The sequence below is a fragment of the Ostrea edulis genome, chromosome 2 (assembly GCF_947568905.1).
Source record: "Ostrea edulis chromosome 2, xbOstEdul1.1, whole genome shotgun sequence".
In the NCBI taxonomy this organism is placed as follows: domain Eukaryota; kingdom Metazoa; phylum Mollusca; class Bivalvia; order Ostreida; family Ostreidae; genus Ostrea; species Ostrea edulis.
Window position 1 is genome coordinate 54,258,089 of NC_079165.1, and position 23,964 is coordinate 54,282,052.

Below are 23,964 nucleotides of genomic sequence, written 5' to 3' on the forward strand. Positions count from 1 at the left end.
CATTTCGAACGCTGTAATCAAAAAACAAAAAACGATGTGCACAACTACAATGCTCCTACTTTTCATTTTCAATGCATTTTCTGCTCAAGCTTATACAGTCTCGGAGCCTTTGTCTGGAAACCAAAGCCCCTAAAATTTCATTCAAAGGGGAATAACTCGTGAACAGAAGGGAATTTCTGAAATGTAGTACATTATTTTAAAATTGTTTTGTAAAGTTTATAAACCCTGAAAATTTGAGCAAAATTATCCATCCAGAAATGAGCGAGATATGAAGCTTCAAAGTTAGCGTCTAGGAAAAAGAGAAAAAAAAGAATAATAAGAATAATCTTAACCAGCACAATCAGTAGAAGGTCTTCCGTTGTTACGGAAGACCTTAATTAATCACAGTATTGATGAGCTATAAGTTAATTTTATATGAGAGATCTTTTAAATATGTTCATAATCTTGTAATGTTTGTTACAATAGCAACAGTATTTTAACAGATACATTTGAAAGATTCATCAATGTGTTTTATTTTGTTTATAAGGTGGGTTTCTTTATGGCGGAGTGTAAATGAATAAAATTTCGACAAAATTCAGCTTTAATCTCTGTCTATCAAATATAACATGTTTCTTAGGAATATGCTCAGATCAGTCGAATTTTCATTTTGTGAGCATATGCTTGGGCTGTTTATTCCAACTGTTAGTAAAAATTAAATAATCTGAAGTATCGAGAACAGTCCTATTCTGGGGTGCAGCCAATTTAAGTAACTCACTTACAAAATAGAATTTCTATAGCAGAGTTACTATATATGCCTCTTTGTAGCATTTTTAAGTCATGGGTAGATTGGTAAAAAGAGATTTCGTAGCCCTTTAGTCCCAGAAAAATAATCAATGTTTGAAATGAGCTCACAGAAATACACTTTCTTTGATGTTAAAGAAAACTGAGAACAATAACCCTCACATGTGAATCTTCCAAAAAAAATTTCTCTCCCATTCCCCCCTTTATCTAAACCCAGTTACTGAGTTTGGGTGCACGACTATGTAAAAACTAGATAGAAAAGGCAATGCCTGTGCAGCAATGTTAAGGTTACCCGAATTCTGTAAAATTAGTAGAAATGATGCTTTATACATCTGTTATTATATCGCCAAATTCATGCCACTGTACAGATGTAAATTAGTTATACAGAATTAGGAAAATTCAACATCCCATTCAGGATCCTCTTTTCAGTGTCATATGATCATATCAGTCATGTGATATAATCAAGTGGAAGATGCCACAACATTCAAATTCAAAGTAATTCACGAGATAAAGTGTTGTCAGATTTACATGAACAAATGACCCATGGACTACAACACTAACCCAAGTCACCTTGGGGCTGCTGTTGTTCATCAAAAGATTATTATACCCTTTCATTACATATTTTACCCCATATTATGACCCCAACCTAGCCTCATGGGGTTATGATTTTACCAAACTTGAATCCACACAACATAGGAATGCTTCAAAATCAGTATGACTAACATGGCCCATGGCCTTGCTGTTCAGTAAAAGAGGATTTTTTAACATAATTTCAAGATTTTTTCCTGTAATATGTTTTACGGTGTGACCGTTGAGATGAGTGAAGACCCTTAACACCTTGCAAAATGACTTTAAGCATTAAATCTGCCTATTCATCTAACGTGGGAAATACAACATAGTCGATGTAAACAGTGCAATGTGATGTCATATTACAGTAGCTGCAATCTTTTTGCTTTCAAACCAATCAACAACAACAAAATGTACAAAGGTATGGCAAAGCTTGTCTGGAATTTTTGTGGTACAATTTAATTACTTTATCTATGAGGTTGTCAGTCACTGTATACTGCTGTGATGACGACATTTTTCCAAAGCATGAGTAATCCCCATCATTTTTCAGTTGATGAAGAGCAAATCATGTGACTCAAATATGTAATCATTGGAGCAAGTTTGTTACAGTGACGCAAGCTTTGCTCAGTATTATAGATGTAAAATCTAATCCCCAAATTTTAGCCCTAACTTCACTACAGGGTCCATGAAAAAAACCCAAACAAATTTACAAAACTTTCTTTGCATATTGACATGAATCTAATTAATATTAGCTGTTTTGAATCTGCTACCGCTTCTCAAAAAATTTTGAGAAGCGGTAGCGGATTCAAAACAGCTAATTTTAATTAGATTGTATTTAATGTGGCCTTGGTACTCTTGAAAAGATTTTTTTTTCAAATTTCGTGTATCTTTGAATCCCTATTAAAGCCCAACCCTTGTCAAATATGAATCTGCACTACATTAGAATGCTTGCATATTAATAATTGCCTAATCATGGCTAGTGGTTTTTGATAAGAATTTTTTTTAAAGATTATACATATTCCAATGTCAAATATTGATCCTGGGCCAAGTGGGCCCTTAAGTTTCAAATTCTACGTGCCCACATTGAAAACAATTAGCCCACATCCAAATTGAAATTTATTTTTTTAAATACTAGATGAAAACCTGCACAAGCACGGGAAATCACGATTAAATAATACATGTAATGCATAGAGGAAGGACTTTTTAATGCATGTTTGAATTGTTACGCACATTAATTGAATGAACGGTATCTTTCATTCAAATGAATTTAAGAAAAATATTTGAATGATTGCATGCATTAGTTATATGTTATATTTATTGATATCACATACAGTAAATAAAACTTGATTATTAAGAAGTCACTTGGAGTTTCTCTGTATTGAAAATTAGATATTATGATTTTACAAATGCAATCGTAATCCGTCATGCCAAATAGTTGACCAAAGACAAAATGAACAGCCGTTTATAATTTCAATATTTGAAACTCAGTATTGCGAATGTGTTTATAATGGTAGTTTTTGTCCAGTGCGACAATTTAAGGGCAAGATTATGAATACACATTGTTTCTTCTCATCAAACACAATTATCAAAAACGTAATGCACTATTTGAATGACAAACAGAAAAACTGCTATATTGTAAACAATGGCCTTATTCAGATTTCTTGGACATTGTCAGATAGTGTACAACCTAATTTCGGTAAAATCTTAACAGTTTAAGTTATAAGACGCAAACTTCCCAGAACAGTCCCGACCATTTGATATCTGATATATTGGACAGTTACAGAACAGTCCCGACCATTTGATATCTGATATATTGGACAGTTACAGAACAGTCCCGACCATTTGATATCTGATATATTGGACAGTTACAGAACAGTCCCGACCATTTGATATCTGATATATTGGACAGTTACAGAACAGTCCCGACCATTTGATATCTGATATATTGGACAGTTACAGAACAGTCCCGTTTGATATCTGATATATTGGACAGTTACAGAACAGTCCCGTTTGATATCTGATATATTGGACAGTTACAGAACAGTCCCGACCATTTGATATCTGATATATTGGACAGTTACAGAACAGTCCCGACCATTTGATATCTGATATATTGGACAGTTACAGAACAGTCCCGACCATTCGATATCTGATATATTGGACAGTTACAGAACAGTCCCGACCATTCGATATCTGATATATTGGACAGTTACAGAACAGTCCCGACCATTCGATATCTGATATATTGGACAGTTACAGAACAGTCCCGACCATTCGATATCTGATATATTGGACAGTTACAGAACAGTCCCGACCATTCGATATCTGATATATTGGACAGTTACAGAACAGTCCCGACCATTCGATATCTGATATATTGACTTATTACTTACATTCATGTTTATCCATGTGTTTGTACATCAGACTGTTAATAAATTACTATAAAAAGTCATATCAGTGACTTCTATAATTACGGAAAAATTACGAACATTGAAAATATCAGATGAATATCGTTATTTAAAATTCATCGATATGTCAGATCGTTGGTCTCGGGGGTGTGTGTGTGTGTGTGTGTGTGTGTGTGTGTGTCCTTCATTGAATGGGATATATATATAAGTAAAATAATTATAAATCTTCATAAAATAATAAATATGGGCCTAGTCAAAACTATCATACCAGTAAGTATAACTAACACTGAACACAATTTTATGCATGATGATCATGTTGTAAACCAATCGTATCTGCTCGGCTTGCCGGAAAGGCCCAAGAATGTGCGATTGGTATGACGTTGCCTCGCTTTGTTCTGGAAATTTTCATAAGGCTGATTCAAGACTAAAATCATGGATTGAAGAAATGAACAGGCTTATTTTATTTATTCAACAATTATCAAAACTTACTTCCTCTGCAAGATCAAAATCAAGCATTGATAAACAATGGATTAACTTCATATCGTATTATCTTAAGTTGTCATTAAAGAAAAAAGAGAAAACTGGTTTAGATCCACCACTTTACTTTCATTTTTCCTATTTCAGGGTAGTCTATCAAAAACAAAAGTAGGTTTTTAATTTAACAATTTTTACTAATCAAGTAAGATTCTATCATAGCTTACGGACTTCACCTCACATATGAAACAATATTAAAGGTGCAAGCAGTAACTCGATCTGGAGCAAGCGTTTCGGAGTTTATTGACGAAAATTGTTAATTTACAAGTATAGATTTGGCCCCATTCTAAGGCCCCATGTTACATCAATGAATTTGTTTTGTTAAAAAAAAATAAAAAAAATTCACAATGACATTCTGGACCATTGATGCTTCTTATACGTTTGTTTTCATGGTTCTGTATATAAAACTGCATTTTAAAGATATGTTTTAGTTCAGAAGTCTAGAAGTTCAATACCCTGAAATTTTCTCTAGAATTGAAGAAAACCAAAACCTTTGCCACATACACATCTTCCATACCCATACAAATACTCTGTAAAATAAGAAGGTCCTCATTTGAAAACTGTGGGAGTAGTTTGACAGACAAATCATGTACTCTCTATGTAATATTTCCTCATCAACAACCTGTTATTTTCTCAAAATTTAAAGAAAATCAAAATCCTTGTCACATGCACATCTTCAATACCCATAGAAATACTGTGTAAAACAAGAGCTTCAAAAGGCGGGACATATCCTCTTGCAATAAGTGTATACAAGCTTTTTCTATGAAGTTCCGTAGTGACCTTGACCTTAAAATCATCAGGGTTCTTCCTCTTTTGATAGCAAAGCTACATGTGAAGTATTAAATCAATGGAGCAAAAAATGTAGCCTGTAGAGTGTCTACACAATTTTTCTATAAAGCCCTGTAGTGACCTTAACCTTGTGACCCCCTCTTGATAATAATTAAGTTATGTGTGAAGTATGAAATCAAACGAGCAAAAAATGTGGCCTGTGGAGTGTCTACAAGCTCAATGTTACACACAACTCACCCACACACAAAAGGGCCCATTGCTATATATCCTTTCTTGCAATAAATTGCAAGGGGATAATAAGAAGGTCCTTGCTTGAAAACTGTAGTAGGAGTTAGACAGACATATAATGTACCCTTGTTATAACATTAAATTTCAAATTAAAGGGTAAAACACCAGCAAGAGAGTTCGAAATAAATCTAAATTGTAACATGATCTACAGTGAAACACAGAGAAGCAACACAGCAATTAAGTTTCAATTTGATTTGTGACAGAGAAATGAAAATAGAAACAGAAAACTCTGGACGGATGGAAGGATATATAGGCATGTATAATACATTGCTGTTTCACAGTATGTCCTGTCTTTTGACTTGGGTGAACTAGCCAGATAGACAGACAGGCAAATTATTAATGCTGATGCCCTCAATTGGAATATGAATTCATTCTATTTCCAAAAACCTCTTGTGTAAATTTTCATAGCCATCTTTAACATTTTTTGTATGAATTGTAGTATACTTGCCTGTCAAGCTGCCTGATGAACTCTTCATTTTCAATATGAGATGCCACCAATTTGTGAACTGCCAAATATGCTTTCAGGAAATTGGATGTTGACTTTCCCTCCTAAAAAAGTGAATAGCAATATATAAAATATTTGTCTGATATATTTTTTCGTTAGATTTATTTGTATCTTTCACAACAGACTTATTAGCCATGACAAATTTGATTCGAATGCTTCAAAAGATGCTCAAATCATATGAAATTTAATGAATACATGTACATAAAAATGTGAAGTAATTTTTGTAATATCATTACCAGCTTTCTCTTTCCACAACATACTTTAAATTTGTCAATAATTTTAATTTCATTATAGTTTCTAAAATTACAAGGAGTGTAGAAATGTCTAGGGGGTTCTAGCAAAGCTTCTTCACCAAAATGGTTTTTTTGTCACACAAGCTTGAGATAAAGTGCTGAAATACATTTCTGATTTTGCTGATGGACTTGTTGAGGGCATGATTTCATAAACCCAAAACTTGAAATGTATTTCAGAGAATATTTCCCTCAGTCAGTGTATAGTGACCTTGAGACAAAAGGTAAGAATCAGAGAAAGGCTTTTAAGTATCTTGGCCAATATGTTACCCTGTGTGTGTTTTATATAGACACCATTTACAACAACCTTGACAATTCTGGAAATTTCTAGCAATGTAAAGAAAGCAGAATATGACAGGTTGGTAAACAAATCTGCAAACATTCACTATAGCCCTTAAAATTTAAACATCAATGACATGGTCTTGCTTGGTAGAGAATATGTGTATCAAACTTAATTAAATTGCTAATATTACTGATGTGTATACACTGTGCTTGAATGATTCTAATAGGAATAATACATTGTACCCATACGGTATACTCCAACTTACAATATTTCAAACACAACATTTATATTCACTGAATCTTTTCTCTTATATTTCTTTTGAAATTGACATTACTTTCATCATACAATTAATACATGTTTATTGCAAAGTAGTTCAATCCGGTTTTCTAGTACATGTACCTGTCTGCAAATTGTCAGAAACCGATGGTCAGTCACACTTCTTTTACCTCAAAAGAAGTGCGACTGACCGTGGGTTTCCGATGATGCTATCTGCTTAATCATTACCAAATATGGTGCGTCATCATTGGCTTTTTCATTTAACGTAACAAATGGGTCAACAATATGATATTTTAGAACTTAATTGGTAGTTTATATTCTTAAAAAAGACAAAAACATAAACAATAAAATGTCTTTCTTTGTTGTTTCATCAGGTAGTGAAGGTAGCAATCATTGCAGAAAAAATTTGCAAAAGCAGGTTATGCATACAAGTTTTCTGCAATGCTTGCAACCATCATCACCCGATGAAACAAGAATTCAAGAAAGCATTTTATTGTTTAAGTGAATTGCACATCAGTGTTTGTCACTATGAGAGTAAAGGGAATGTAAATATATTATGTCAAGAGTCTCTATTTTCCTGTGTCAGGTTACTAGGAGTTTGACAACCCAAATTTACAGGCTATATTCTTGTTTTTCAGGAAGCCTGTGCTTAAAGTTTTGTGAGTATGGGCACTAAAGGAATTAACTGAGTTCCGAAACAGCATCAAAATGTCCTTTAAGCTTGACCTTTGACAATTACAATGCAAAATTTACAAGGTACATCCTCACCAGGAGTGTGTGAAGTTTCACGACTACAGGTGAAAAGGTCAATTAGAGTTCAGGAGCTACTCCATTTACAGATGGATATAGACAACCCAATTCCAACCCCTAAAAATCTATGTTGCAGGGGGTAATGAGGGAAACAATTCCTTGTTTGGAAATGTAAATATGAAGCTATACAAACTAGGATATGATGAAAGTCTATTTACTAGTATAGAATGAGAATATGCAGTCTATAGATTTACACTAGTACAGTCAAACGCATAAATAATTACGATAGTTGGTAAAATGGGTAGTAAAAACCGGGCAGGGTCGGGTCACCTTCGTAATCCGAATTTTTCAGTTTCCTTCGTTACTTTATTTTCGTTTGATGTGAAACTTCTTAATCTTAATCTGGATGATACATTGGGTCTTTGCTACAAAAATTACGGCATAATTTTGCTTCACTGTGAAAATATCAACGATTGTTTATTTCAGGTTGGTAAAATGGGTAGCGAGAAAAAATACACATTTTTCTGTGATTACAACTGATATATGTTACTATAGGATTGACTGTATAATTTTTTTTGTTCATCGAGAAATGAATCTAAAAACCGCATCGCAAACTTTATGAAAGCCAAAGGCTTTCATAAAAAAGTTTGCGATGCGGTTTTTAGATTCATTTCTCGATGATCAAAAAAAATTATACTGTCAATGCTTGTAATTCAATTTTAAACACAAATAATGTATATTTAAGCTAAATTTATTGTAAATAACAAGAATCAACAAGAAACAAACAAGTACATGTAATTAACACGCGGAGTGATTTTATTTAGGACTTGTTGATTTCAACACGTTGATTACTCTAGCTCCGGATGTACATTAACATTGATCGAACAATTGTGAAAAACAGAATTGTTGATAAATGATTTGGATGATAATTTTGAATTTTGTTCTTTGAACATTGATTGCTGAAGCAGGTATGTGCTCTGGTCGTCCGGAACACAGCTGGGCCCTGCACCGCCATCGCTCGCTGACGACAAGTTGGACAATGTTTTGCTGATTGCGATTTTTTGGTTGCCTGTGCATTTTCTGGCATAACTACGGATAGATCCTTCGTTTCTATGCCCGCTCATGAACATGATATGACGGAGTTCTACCCCTGCGTCGCTAAGTGCCTGCATGCTTGTAGCTCTGAGGCAGTGTGCCATGTACCTTTGTTTACATTTTGCATTCCTAGATATGTCGCACATAAATTTTGAAAACTGGTATTTTTTCACTGGTTTTTCTGAATACCAGATATCCTCATTGAGATTATTAATCGCTTCTTTTGTGCAGTGATTGAACAAAGCATTTGCGTTCGGGTCTGTTTTGCTAATGAGAAGTTTTAATGATGCAACTGGACATTTTTCGGTGTTAGTGGCATACATTCTCTCATCATGGTTTGCTTCTTCATTTGTTAACCCTCCTTGGATTGTTTTTTGTTTGGTTTCATGGGACAGGACAGCATATTCGCATTCATCTTTAAGAAATTCAAATGAATTTGGTTTCAGCTGTTCGTGAAACTCGAGGCCGCGGGTAACAAAGTGTATTGCTACATCGTACTAAACGCGATACCGCAGAATTATTGGATTTTCGGCAGAGTATAGATACTCGCTGATTTTGATCAGATCTTCAGGGGTAATGACATCCTTATGTTTCGTTGGTTTAGAAATTGCACATTTCACATTATGTTTCAGTTTGCCATCTAAAGTGTCGTTTGCACTTTTAAATTCTTTATCTTTTACAATGTTCATGTCTCTCTCCAATCTGTAAGATGTCCGTTAATCGCTGCTCGAATGTTTTTCATGGTATTCTTGTGATATTCAGTATTTTCTGTTGTTATACTTGCAATTTTTGGACGAGCTTCAGCATAAAATTTGCATAAATTTGTGGAAAAGGGGGAACCCTAAATCAAGGATAACAAATGTCGTTGATTCTATCACGTATCTTGATATACATGTATACAATATACACATCAAGTGTTGGTTGTCTTCACATTTAGACCTAGATAGAGCTTCAACACGAAAGAGAGGTGTACAAAGACGTAGCATTGTTCGTTTTCTTTAAATTAGGCGGAGCTATGACAAAATGTATACATAAATATATAAACAAGCCTCTTCAAATTTTGGGTCTAGTATACAGCTGTTGTCCAAAAGTAAGTGTGGGTGAGTGGGGGTTGCTTTATTGCGGGGGGAGCCAGAAACCCAAGATAAAATATGTAAAGAACTTTTAAGAAATTATAGGATAACTTGAGTTCGTCTGATTACATTGAGTGCGATGTGGTACGCTTACAGTAATGTGTTCTTTTATGGCAATTTTCTGGGTCCCTTTATACATTTCTCAGCTTCTCATTTAACCTGATTAAATTAGGTCAAAATGAGTAGTGCATTACGAAAGTGTCGAACGAATGTAGAGAGAATATAAGAGTTGCTAAAGAGTTTACAATACTCTATTAATAAACATAATTGTCGGTTTTGGTGTTTTTACGGAAGCAGTCTATATACATGTATTTATTTCGGTCCAATTTCTGTAGTTGGAGACGATCCTTTTAAATTGTAAAAGTCAGCCGTTGATTGTAAAAGTCAACCTCTTCGTAAAACTCCAATCCCCCCCCCCACTAGAAAATGATTATACATAAGGCCAATTCAACTTGATAAGTAGATTATCATCCGGTGTCACAAAAAAGTATGGGGTGGGTGGGAGGATTTAATTTTTTAATTTTTATTTCCCGAGAAAAAAAATTAATGACAAAAGGCATCACACAAAGCGTTAATTAAGTTAACATTCAAAGACTCCTTTGTAGAAGATATAAAACCAACATTCTGTGACTTTAATCATTCACTCATGTCACTGGGAAGCAAGTTTGTTTGAAATCGTAATTTTTGCGAAAATAAAAAAAATTGGGGTGGGCCCTTTTTTGAGGGGCAGGTGGGGATGATAATCTATCAATTAATTTTAATTGGCCTAAAATGAAAATATTCATACATTCACTATGAATCAAAATGTGAGGTACTCTTTTTACTTTAAAAAAAGCCTGTATATTGAAGGAAAATTGTCCAATCAATATGAAATTACCAGATGCACATCTTCATTTGGTGTGTAATGAGTGTACAAATTTTCAGAAAAATCCATGCTTTAGTTTCTTAGAACATGCATGGACAACAAAATCACGTCTACAGAGAGATGGACATTTTGATTCCAATATACACCCCCCTAAACTTCGTTTGCGGGGGTATAAATATATACTAACAACTCAGATAAAATACCATCATGTACTGTCTGCAGGGAATTTGAGTACATGTATGATTACAAGTAACAAACAAACATTCCATGCACAACATCAGTCAAAGCAATCTCTGGATAGTTAGTGTTACCTCAAAGAAACTTTTCACTTAAATATTTACTAGACTTTTCTGAAAGAAAAAAAAGTAACAGTGTTTCGATTAGAAACAGAAAAACACAGAACGTGTCTGAACTTTCAGAGATGCAACAAAGACACTCGGATAAAGTGTGAATTAATATCTTGGTGAAAGGTTGTGTTTTCAGCAGGAGATACACAGTGAGGAAACGACATAATTTACTAATTTTCTTGTTTACCTGAAATTTTGAATTCTATAAAAGAGATATGTAAGGAATCATCATAATGAGGGAGACATACTGAAAATCTTAAAATATGTCACTGGAGAGGAAATCACTACTTGTAATACCAAACAGACAGTTTCTATTTGTAATACATGTTAGTATTGAATATAAGTACAGTAAAATATCTGTATCTCGAATATGGTTTATCTCGAATACCCCGCTTGAGTCGAAGTCGACCGCCGGTCCCGGCCGTTTTCCCTATATAAATGATTTAAAAATCTTCTGATATTTCGAACACGGTTATCTCGAATACTCCGCTTATGTCGAAGTATTTTCAAGGTCCCATACCCTAAATTCACCTGGTTTATCTCGAAGTGCAGTCAATTTTCCGCTCTGCTTACCATACCTGGCGTCATTAAGTCACACATTCACACCCGCGGCTACATCAATTATAATTAATGACCGCTAATCCACGCTCGCTTTTCCGAGTAGATCCAGGTCGCAATAAATGGTTCAAAAGCTTGGGTGATTAGTGAAGCCATCCAACATTACGGCTAAAGTTCACCGCCAATTATGAACTAACACACCCAATTCCAGGTATGGTGTTTTGAATGACGCATGCTCTATCATTAATATGTGGGTTAGATAAACGCACAAAATCGTCAAAGTACGCTTGAAGCTTATGCTCTTAATAACGATAACGCATTTAATAATACACGCTTCATCATTAAAACTAGTACAGAGAAAACACGAAAATTTATTTAATAGACATTTAAAAGTTTTTTTTTAAATCCGTCTTTTTTGTTTCTTACGTGATGGGTTCTTTCATTACAACGCAAAAACTACATCCCAGTCGAGCCTGGACATCAGTAAACTTAAAGTAAGCATACAGGCACGATCATCTTAATTTTGAAACACATTGTGAATTCAATTGGATGTTTATATATATTAAAAAAAACCGAAATGTTTGTCTTTGAAATTCCACAATATTAATTTATCAACTTGAATTAAACTATAAGAAACGGCAACGGGGTTTTTGTTTATAATGCGAATCCCATGCTATGCATCAAATATCCTCCTTAAAAAAATATCTAAGATCGATTTTGGATATCTCGAACCCCCGGATATCTCGAAGTTTTTTCAAGGTCCCTCGGACTTCGAGATAGAGATATTTTACGGTATTTGAAATGAGTCTTGGGAAACAACTGGCTTTTTGATATTGGGTATCATCATGAAATGTTGCTTCAAAGTGCTTTATTGGTGCGATTCCACCTGCACAGATGGAAAGACAGACACATTACAAAGTGGTCCCTAATGTGTCTGCCATGCTCTGCAGGTAACATAAAAGAACCCAGAATTGAAAATATGAAAGTCTGACTCGTTTTGAATGAGTACTCTGGAATTTTATCAGTAATCCTTTGCTTCATGTTCAAATGGAAATCAAGATAGCACTTTTTGCTGCCCCCCTCCCTTCTTCTCAACTGTACATAATGTATCGGTACATTGTTACTTACCTGGTCCAGATAATTCATGAAGCTTTCTCCCAGTTTCCCATTGAGACACTTCAGTTTGACAGAGCTTTGCTTTAAAATGGCATAGAATCTGGCTAAAAATGGAGCAGCATCTGTGATGGTGTTGATGATCTCCTCGGCAGTGTTTGTAAACAAACTGAGTTGTTGAGGGACCAGATGCCACCCCTGGAAGAATTCATTTGTGTGTGAATTTATATTTGTAGGTTTCAAACATTGCAAAATTACCACCACCACACACACATTTTTGCGGTTATAGTCAAATTTCAAAATTGTATGCATGTATGCAGTTACCTCTTCATTCTCACACAAAAGTCGAACACAGAAGTCTTCCGACTGCCATTCCTCTTCATCATCTCCTTGGTCTGCCAGTAACACAGCCTACAAACATGAGCATCTAGTAGTTGACATCATCAAAATAGCTTCACGGCATATAGATTATTGTTTTATCAAAGTTATTTTAAAAACCTCACATCAGGTGAGACAAAAACTATAGAGATAAGAAGGAAATAACAAAATTAACTCAAATGATATATTAGACTGATCTTTGAATTTACCTTAACTCTGTCTTTATTTAAATTGCTGGCCCTGGATAATAATGATTTTCCAGCAGTTTTTGGTCTTTCAAGATTTTGCTGGGGTTCAGGTACTTTTGGCTTATTGACTGAAAAAAAATTTTCTTTAATAAATGGCAATGTTTCCTTTTCATTTATAATTAATTTAATTAATAATAAGTTATCTTTGCTCTATGATCATTAAAAAGTCTGCTAACCAATGAGATAGACATTTACCTGATCTGACAAAATCAAACACAAATAGCCTTGGCAACAGCTGAAGGTCAAGCTGCTTTGTCATAGTGATGACATGTCTTATGAACTTCCTTTGTATCAGCTCATATTCTTCCTACAAAGGTTATTCATGATAAAACACTGATCTTCAATACAAGATTAAGTCTTGGAAACAGGAAGCTCACAGGCCTTATTGGTCACCTCAGTATTAGTTAAAAGTATCACTAGCCCCAAGGGCTGCTAAAACTATAATGATTTTCCTCCTGTGCATATCTAAGCAAATATTCTAATATTCAGCAGCACTATAATACAGGATATGTTCTTAAAACACAAATGCCTCCGAAAGTGCCCATATTGTTGAAAGACTTTACATAATATATGTTATAATACTATATGACTATTTTGGACCCACCCTACAGTCAGAACCCTCAGCTACAGAGTTGTGAAATTCATAATCCTTTCTCCTTTTTCTTAATATGCATTTAGTTTTAATGTAGTATCATCAAAATTAAAGAAGCCTTCAAATGATGGACATTTAATCACTATGACTATTTTAGCTAAACCCATTTATAAATTTGGTAAAGGACTACATGGTATTCATTTAGTTGCAATCTAGTATCAATAGCATTTTAGAAGATTATACACTTTTTATACCAAGTTTAGTCCCCAACTTGGAGTCAGAACCTCTACCCTGGGGATCATGAAATCTATAATTTTGGTAGATACCTTCCTGCCCTACATGACTATGTATTCAGTTTTTCTTTCAGATGTGCAGCTGTAGAGAAGAAGATTTTTGAAAATGGTCCACTTTTGGCAGCTTTTGCTCCGTCCTTAAAGCCTTAGAGGTGCACGAGTCCTGGACCCAGCTGCACGAAGGTTAGTTAAGTTTAACTGACAATTAACATCTAATTCATGCTATATGAATGTTCAAGTTAAGAACAAGTTTACTATTAGTTAAAGTTAACTAACCTTCGAGCAACTTGGTCCTGAAGTATACAATTCATGTCCACCTTGTCCAAAAAATATGCTTCATACCAAATTCAAAAATAATTAGAAGGGTAGTTATCAAGAAATAAAAAATGTTCAATTGTTAATGCACAACGATGACGACGGGCGCAGACCGATAGCAATACCTGAATGACTCAGGTGACCTTAAATTGGTACTGTATAAGTTAAAAACAATCCAATTACATTTTCCTCTTGGATTCTTTTTGCAAAATTATTAGTATGATACAAATGCCCCTCTAAAGTTTGAAATACTTAAAAAAAAAAAATGTTAAAATAACATAGAGTGCAAATGACACAAAAAATCATATTGGTTCTTTTGTTTTCCTAAATCAGTTCTAAGAAAATTGAATCGCAAGGAAGTGCAAAATGGACTTTACAATCAATTATTAAGATACTAATTACTTAATCACTCAGGAAAGTTAAACTTGATCTTATCTTATTATTCAAAAGGTTGAAATTAGCCCTGCAGTTGTGAAGAATTATTGAATAAGTCAAAAATGTTTACAGATAGATGACAGACAAAATGTGATAAAAAAAAAAAAGCTCAGGTGAGCTAAAAAGTCTTGAAAACAATTTTCAAAGTGTAAGGGCAATAACTTTGCTGAAAATGAGTCACCTGACATCAAAATAAAACTTTATCTTTTATAAGATATTAATACAAAGCAGGGGTGTGCAGGTGTGCAATTACTATTGCCTGACACCCAGGGCTACTGATTTTAGAGGTCAGGCAAGCAAAGATCAATGCTGCATTAGCCAGTTGGGCTAGTAAATCTAAACTTGTTTTACATCCCTTGGAGAATTATTCATTCATGAGACATCACTAGTTGTAGGTGAAGTACCACAAGTTTAGACTTATGCTTAGCGCTTACGGCTGTAGTAATGAGGGTTCTTTTAACGTACAAACGCCTGTGGCAACATAGGACCTCCATTTGTAAGGTCATATATCCAAAAGATTCTCACTTCTAAATACTGAGTGTTTGGTGAAGGAACAATCATTATCTATGTTAACGTCTTAGGATTGACGCGACCATCGTCAAGCGGGGCTCGAACTCACTACCTCCCCGTAATGAAGTGAACGGTCTACCACTGAGCTACCACGACCGATGTGACAAAATGGAGAAGTATTATAAATGTTTCCCGGGGTCCGTGTTTCTGTCCTCAATTTTTTTATTTTGATCAATGACATGTTCATTATCTTTACTTTTTTTCACTTAACAATTATGAAGAGAAAATGTTAGCTAGACAGATATAGTGGACAGCACCACATGACTGTTGTGCTAAGATAATAAAAATAATCTCATGCATTGCAAGTCCTGTAAAAAAAATCAATTTATACACAACCACCAGACAGTCAGAGTTTAACATTTATTTACATATCCAACTGAAAACTCATATTGATTACTAACATACATGCCTACATCAGAAGAACATACAATATGTACAAAACAACAAAAAATAAAATACAGTTTGGCGTTCTGGGGGCTTCTCATTCTTATAACTCCAATACTACATAACTATATGTACTCTACTCTACTCTACACTAACTCTAGTGAACTAGCCTTGGGCTGATCCCAGCAGGTCACGTACGACCATCTGGACTAAAACCACAACTAAGCAACTGGCTGATCCCAGTGAGCTACCCCGGGTTGATCCCAACGGGTCCAAAAGGAGTGATGAAGCTCCGGGCTGATCCCAAGGAGCTACCCGCGACTGAATCTAGCGGGTTAATGAACACAAAAAACAAGCTCCGGGCTGATCCCAAGGAGCTGCCCGGGGTGATCCCAGCGGGCGAGAAAACAGACTGAAGCTCCGGGCTGATCCCAGGGAGCTGAATGAGCAAATCCCCATGCATGCAAAACTGAATGGAAATGAAGCTCCGGGCTGATCCCAGGGAGCTTACCCGGGGCTGATCCCAGCGGGTAACCAACAAACCCGAATACAAATCCAATGAAGCTCGAGCTGATCTGTGAGCTTAACCATGTATATACAGAGAAACATAGACGTGGCCGAGATTCCTGCCCGAATAACGTGTCAACCTAATATCTACAATATACCGCCTGCCAACATAATTCATATACAGGTTCTAATACAATACATGTACATATAAACAAATAATGTATGTAATAAGTAAATAATCCCTTGGGGGCAAAATTCCCCCAGGAATGAACAATCCCTTGGGGGCAAAATTCCCCCAGGAATGAACGCCATGAACAAAAGGAATGAGGAGCCCCAATAAGAGAAGAGAGCCGGGGAAGTTGATGGGGAAGGTGGGTGGGTAGCTGCTGTTACTTTCAGTCTCCTACAAGGCTATACAATGAACTTAATCAGCATCCCCCTCTAGGCATCAATGCTCCCGGCTACTCTAATCTGATTGGTCATCTAATTACACTGACCAATACTAAATCTAATTTTAGAATCGATATGATAAATAAAAACAAAGCAACATCAAATATCCTAATTAAACATAGTTAGCTAAGTACAGGAAAAGGAAACCAACGTTGTGTATAAATAATAATTTAATAAATCAAATTTCAATTTATACACAACCACCAGACAGTCAGAGTTTAACATTTATTTACATATCCAACTGAAAACTCATATTGATTACTAACATACATGCCTACATCAGAAGAACATACAATATGTACAAAACAACAAAAAATAAAATACAGTTTGGCGTTCTGGGGGCTTCTCATTCTTATAACTCCAATACTACATAACTATATGTACTCTACTCTACTCTACACTAACTCTAGTGAACTAGCCTTGGGCTGATCCCAGCAGGTCACGTACGACCATCTGGACTAAAACCACAACTAAGCAACTGGCTGATCCCAGTGAGCTACCCCGGGTTGATCCCAACGGGTCCAAAAGGAGTGATGAAGCTCCGGGCTGATCCCAAGGAGCTACCCGCGACTGAATCTAGCGGGTTAATGAACACAAAAAACAAGCTCCGGGCTGATCCCAAGGAGCTGCCCGGGGTGATCCCAGCGGGCGAGAAAACAGACTGAAGCTCCGGGCTGATCCCAGGGAGCTGAATGAGCAAATCCCCATGCATGCAAAACTGAATGGAAATGAAGCTCCGGGCTGATCCCAGGGAGCTTACCCGGGGCTGATCCCAGCGGGTAACCAACAAACCCGAATACAAATCCAATGAAGCTCGAGCTGATCTGTGAGCTTAACCATGTATATACAGAGAAACATAGACGTGGCCGAGATTCCTGCCCGAATAACGTGTCAACCTAATATCTACAATATACCGCCTGCCAACATAATTCATATACAGGTTCTAATACAATACATGTACATATAAACAAATAATGTATGTAATAAGTAAATAATCCCTTGGGGGCAAAATTCCCCCAGGAATGAACGCCAAATGAACGAAAGGAATGAGTGAAGCCCCCAAGAACCGGTAGTCATGAAAAAAGAAAAAAAAAAAAAAAAAAAAAAAAAAAAAAAATTTTTTAACATGTAATAATAATAGGCTCATGTACACAGTAGAAAAAAAAAAAAAAAGAAACAACATATTACAAATATGACATTTGTACTTGTGCTTTTTGAACAGCCTCTACATCTGTTCTAATATATCTGTTGTAGCAGTCTGAAGACCAACGACCTAATTCTTTAATAACATGATCTTCAACACCAGCTGCAGCCGCTGCTGTAGCTGCACCTATCCTAAAAGAATGACCTGAAAATTTGTTATCATCATATCCAATCCGAAGGAGTATCTCTTTCAGTTGCAGAACAAAAGTGTCTCTTGGCATGGGTTTAAGGTTAAATTCATTGTCTACAAATAATGGCGATTTGCCAGTGTTTGAACTAAACAGAGATTTGCGAGCATCTAAATATGATATCATGGTGTACACCGGTTTAAAGTGGTCATTTTCAAAAATAACAATTTCAACACCTTTTGAAAATGGATCTGTTTTGGAGGTTCTTAATTTCAAAACAAAAGCACTTCCTCCTGGTTTAATATGTACATCTGAGATTTGTAAAAATTGTTCTACATTCTGAGATTTGCATGTGATTTCACCACATCTCAAAAAACCAAAAAATGCACATGAATACATACATTTTAACATGAGATCTACAAAAGGAGAAAAAACTCCCTGGTCTAAAACATTCCATATTTGTGCTAAAATTCTTGTAGTAATAGGAAAACGCTTGTGATGGACATTTGACTGTAATCTTTTAACACCTCTTAACACATAATGCAACTGATCGCATCCTTTCAAGACATCGCCCAATCCAGACTTAATATAGTGAAACCTAATGCCAGCAAGATATAATTTAATGGTGTCATGTTTCAATTTCAGCACCGATTTACAATGTGTCACAAAATAAACAAGGTCTGATTCTTGTATGAGAGGTAACCCATGCTTGGAGAACTTAGCACCATTCATAATCATAAAGTTCTGAAAACACTGTAAGGCTGAAGAATATGTCTTGCGAGTTGACTGGTTCAGTGAAGCTTCCCAAAGTCCCTGCAACTCCTGATCTAGTCTGTCATCATCACCGAATGATGCACGCAAGGCACTGGAAAGGGGTTGGCTTGGGGAGCTAAGGTTCGGAATCTCTGCATCTTTTCCATTTATCGCCCCACAGAAGACATGCCATCACTATGGGGTAGAGTTCAAAGAAGGCCATTGATGTCTTCTCTTGCAAAATTTCTTTGGGAAAATATCCTTGAAACCAGTCATTCTGGTAAAATCCACCAAAGGAAGATGGGGTGGCATCCGTGAAAAGTTGAATATCTGCTGCATTCACAATGTCATCATTGATGAAAAAAGAAACGCCATTCCATGAACGAAGGAATTTAGCCCACATAGTGAGATCTGCTCGGCACATACTGTCTAACTGAATATGGTAATGTAATGGTTCTACAGTTGTGGATAGAGCGATAAGGTGTGAAATAAAAGATCGTCCTGGTAGGATTACTCTACATGCAAAGTTTAAGTGTCCAAGTAAACTAAGTAATTCCCTTTTTGTACAGGATTTGCGGTGCAGGAACGATTCCACTATTTCTGAGATGCGATCAATCTTGTCCTTAGGTAACCTTGCTATCATGTTGAAAGAATCCAAGTAGATACCCAAGTATTCCAATTCCGTATTTGGGCCTTCAGTCTTTTTAACCGACAGTGGAATCCCCAAGTCTTTGAAAAGGCTAAGCAGCTTTAGCTTAATTTCGGTAGCATTCGAGTCTGGAGGAACGACTACTAGGAAATCATCAAGTAGGTGTAGAATATTGGGCATTTGGTATTTGTGTGTAGCAATCCAGCACACTGCAAAGGACAAGCTATCAAAAATTTTGGGACTTGAACGACTTCCAAATACTAAACGTTTGTAAAAATAATATTGGTTTTCCCACTTAACACCATGAAAGGGCCACAATTGAAGGCAGATAGGCATTATTTTAAATGCATCTGTGATATCGGTTTTTATCAACATAGAATTCTTTCCACATTTTTTGATAAGCTGTATAGCATCGTCTATGGTCACATAGCTGAGAGAAAAGTCTTCTTTGTTGATCAAGTCATTCAAGCTAGGATTATCTAAGTCATTATGAGGCGCCGACATGTCCACGATGAGTCTCTTTTTCTTAGAATATTTACTAATTGCTATACCAATTGGATTTATACGGTAATGAGGAAAAGGAATATCTGTAAAGGGACCCAATAGGTAACCCTTGTCAACTTCCTGTTGTAGTAGTTCCGTTACACTGTTGGAATACTGAATCGCCGACTTGAGATTTTTACATTCAAAGTTATTGTTTGGAATATTTTTGAACCCCGTGTAAAAGCCACATCGTAATCCATTAATCAAATACTGTGTGAAATCCCTATCTGGGTGGTCTATCAGCAGATCTTGTAGTATATCTATCTGCACTGGTGTCGTTATTTCGAAGTCGAAATTTCCCTCTGTGGCTTCTGGTGAGTGGAGGCCCCAAAGAACTGGGGCCAACTGGAGTTTTTTGTGCTTGGACAGTTAAGTTTGGAATGGTCTTCTTTGCATTCCAAGCAAATATGAGCATTCCTGCATCTGGCTAGTTGACAACCCCGTTGTCCATTGAAATTGTTGCAGATTTCTCTACCTGCGTGGAAGTTTCTCTTGCGCCCGTACGAATCGTTGCTGTCAGTGGGTCTTCTGTTGGCATTCAATGGACAGAATCCAGTCAGATGTAGGGTGCTGTTGCAAGCAGCACATGACTGGGGCTTTGAGTTGGCAAATATGTTGCAAAACAATGTATTGTTACGAATTGACCAATCCACTAAAATGTTGTTGAATTTCAGCTGAGCCGCGGCCATAAGGCTAAAATGGCGGTGATATTCGTAAAACCTTTCCCAGGATAACGGGTGGCCATGTCCACTAAGTCTCTCTCATACAAATCTAATTCCGATCTTCGGTGAGGGTAGGCCTCACACATAACGTTCTTATAAATGCCGAAAGCTTGAATGAATTCCCCAATGGTCAGGAAACGTTGCAGTCTCTGGTCAGACTTGCCCTCTGGTGACTCAATGGGAGTGAAGTAGGGAATAAGAAGAGTGGCTAGGTTCACGTCCTTACCTGACACTATCTGCTGTCTCAGTTGTGGCGATATAGTCTCTACCAATGGTAATGATTCAGAAGCGTAGCCATAGGTCGTCCTCACATTGTTGAGCTGACCAGGTGATCCAGCAGCAGCCGAGACTTGACGCGATTGGAAAGCAGAGAAAGCGGAAGCCAGATCATAACCACGGCTTTCATTCGTCGGAGAAATGGGCAAAGAGTCTGTGGATACGTGTACTGTAGACAGACCCGCCGAAGTTGGAGGTTCGTTGTTACCGGTGGTCACCCGTGTTGCATTTCTTGCCGTTTCTGTCCGGAGAAGCGGTCTCCCTGCAACGGCATTGTCCGACTGAATATTAGCCTGAGCGGTAAGAGAATTCACTCTAGTGTTAACGACACCACACTTTGTTGCAGCGATTGAACCGTTGATGTCAACTTTGACACCAAGTCTACCAACACTCTCTGTTCGCCATTGTTGTTTACTCGTTGCGTTGCATTGTGGGATGTGTCATTGTGGGACTGCGTAGGTCTATTTATAGGATTCTCATTCTCTTCAATCAAACGTATCAACACGGATCGGCGAGCATTGGTGGGAAAGTTAATACCGCGGGAATTCAGAGTTTCTCTCAAACATGCCGAAGTCCAATTAGCAGGTAGTTCAGGATTGTACGGTACCGATCGATTAGATCGCTTAGGTCCCATGGCGGGAAAATAATGCACCAGTCACACAAACAAATACAACTCCCAGAATCTTCTATATATGTGGAAAACACTACATGAAAACGTCTCCAAGATGAATAGTAAGTTCCAATATGATCATTGAAAGGAATCACGATATAGATAAATGTTGAAAAGGCAAAAATAATAGCTGCTGTTACTTTCAGTCTCCTACAAGGCTATACAATGAACTTAATCAGCATCCCCCTCTAGGCATCAATGCTCCCGGCTACTCTAATCTGATTGGTCATCTAATTACACTGACCAATACTAAATCTAATTTTAGAATCGATATGATAAATAAAAACAAAGCAACATCAAATATCCTAATTAAACATAGTTAGCTAAGTACAGGAAAAGGAAACCAACGTTGTGTATAAATAATAATTTAATAAATCAAATTTCAAAATATTGCGAAATCCAAAGGTCCAGGGAAAATTTATAACTTTCATGAAATGCCCTAAAATTATAATTAAACCGAATCATTCACCACTTGACCAGAAACTATCAAACAAATTGTTTAATAATAAAAGATATGAAACTGACCAATGTTTGCATATTTATATTTCAGCTTGCATACATATCTACTCCATTTTAAGGTGTTTTGTTATGTTACTATCAGCAGTTCATGGAATAGTAACCGACGATCTTGAGCTAGTAACTTTGTTACTGCCACTAGCCCCTGAGCTAGTAATTAATTTTTTGAATTGCACACCCCTGCAAAGAGATATACCAAAAATCAGCTTGATATTTACAAGCACAGCAAAGCAACAGTCCAGAATACTAAACTATAATGGAAGGCTGGATGGAAAGGGGCAACAGTTTATGACCCAACCATTTCATACACAAGACAAGATGGAGGAAAAATCAACAAAGAAACATTGTTTGATTTGGCAACAGTAAATCTGCGGCTGAGCTAATTATTGTTAATCATTGTAAAATAAATCAAGTTTACCAACTAGCAGAACACCATGAGTAGAACTTTATACCTAGTAGGAGTGTTTCTCATTATTTATACCTGGTAGGAGTGTTTCTCATTAGTAGCCTTCTTCTCGTTGGAATCCTGCTTTTTCTTCTTCATAGCATCCTTCTTTTTCTTCTCTGATGCTAGAATTTCATCAGTCATTGAGGGGAGAGCATCAACAACAAATTTGTGCAGCATTTCATATCCTTCTGGATTTTCTTTCTGCATATAAACTTTGTTAGCTCCCTTTTCTGATCGCCTCATCAGGAGACTGACCTGTTACAGAAAGAAGACAATAGTCAGACCACTCCAAATCATAATATCGACACAAAACAATATCAGGGAATATTTCTTTTCACCTACTCAAAACTATACGACAACCACATCTTACCTCTGATTTCTTCCATTTGTCTCCTGTTCCAACAATTGCCACAACTAGAGGTAGGTTCATGTTGCACACTGCAAATCTCAACTCCATCATACAGGCTTCAGATTCCACATACTGTATGCAAATTGTAACTCATTTAGTTCATAACAATACATGTACATACATGTGTACAGAAATAAGTTTTGACATAAAAAAGGGTCCATGATGCACAAGTTTGAATGAAATAATCATTTCTACACACCTCATCTGAAACACAGGCCACAATGACCTTACAGTTCTGTAAGCCAATAGCAATCTCCTGGTAAAGACCATACTGAAACACAAAACAACAAATTGTAATGACGGCAATAACACACTATAAACTGACATTAGCTTTTCATTAAAACACATTAGAAAATAGTATACTCTGTATCTTAGATTTCTTATTTAATTTGTACATTGTTATGGATAACTTGCCACCCTATATATACCCCTTCCCATTTTATATGATTCCTACTTTTCCCATCTGTTCAATATCCAGCCAGCAGGAGAGCCCTTTCTTCTGTAGATATTCCTTCATCTTCCTAGGATCTCCAAATCCAAGAGCTCCATGTCTTGCCTGGGTGCCATTATTGACAGCATCAAGGGAATTCTGCCAGCAGTAGCTGATGAAAATATCAGGGTGATCTGGTTTCATCTAAACAATAAATAATAAATTGTGTTTGAATTACATGAATGTATAGCTTGCAGTATTATAAAGGGAAATCCAATACCACTGGAAATATTGATACATATGTATCTAAATGGTTGACCTATTTCGGCTTTGGATGAATGGTAATACAGTAAAACATGGTTATTGCGAACCTCCAGGGCCAGTGAAAAAAGTTCATTATAATGAAACCTCGTTATATTCAATAAAATTGTTCCCTCTCATAGGGGAATAAATATCACTTTGCA

At 36.3% G+C, this 23,964-nt stretch overlaps 1 protein-coding gene across 1 annotated transcript in view; it reads right to left on the minus strand.

The window, feature by feature from the left end:
* Positions 1-23,964, minus strand: part of LOC125679294 (uncharacterized) — a 280,879-nt gene that overhangs the window by 11,179 nt on the left and 245,736 nt on the right. The window contains exons 71-79 of the mRNA XM_056154454.1: positions 23,525-23,704; positions 23,270-23,341; positions 23,032-23,142; positions 22,695-22,916; positions 13,403-13,514; positions 13,169-13,275; positions 12,906-12,992; positions 12,597-12,779; positions 5,815-5,915 (exon numbers count right to left, since the gene is read on the minus strand). Coding sequence (XP_056010429.1) covers positions 5,815-5,915; positions 12,597-12,779; positions 12,906-12,992; positions 13,169-13,275; positions 13,403-13,514; positions 22,695-22,916; positions 23,032-23,142; positions 23,270-23,341; positions 23,525-23,704 — 1,175 coding nt within the window. The remainder of the gene's footprint in view (positions 1-5,814; positions 5,916-12,596; positions 12,780-12,905; positions 12,993-13,168; positions 13,276-13,402; positions 13,515-22,694; positions 22,917-23,031; positions 23,143-23,269; positions 23,342-23,524; positions 23,705-23,964) is intronic.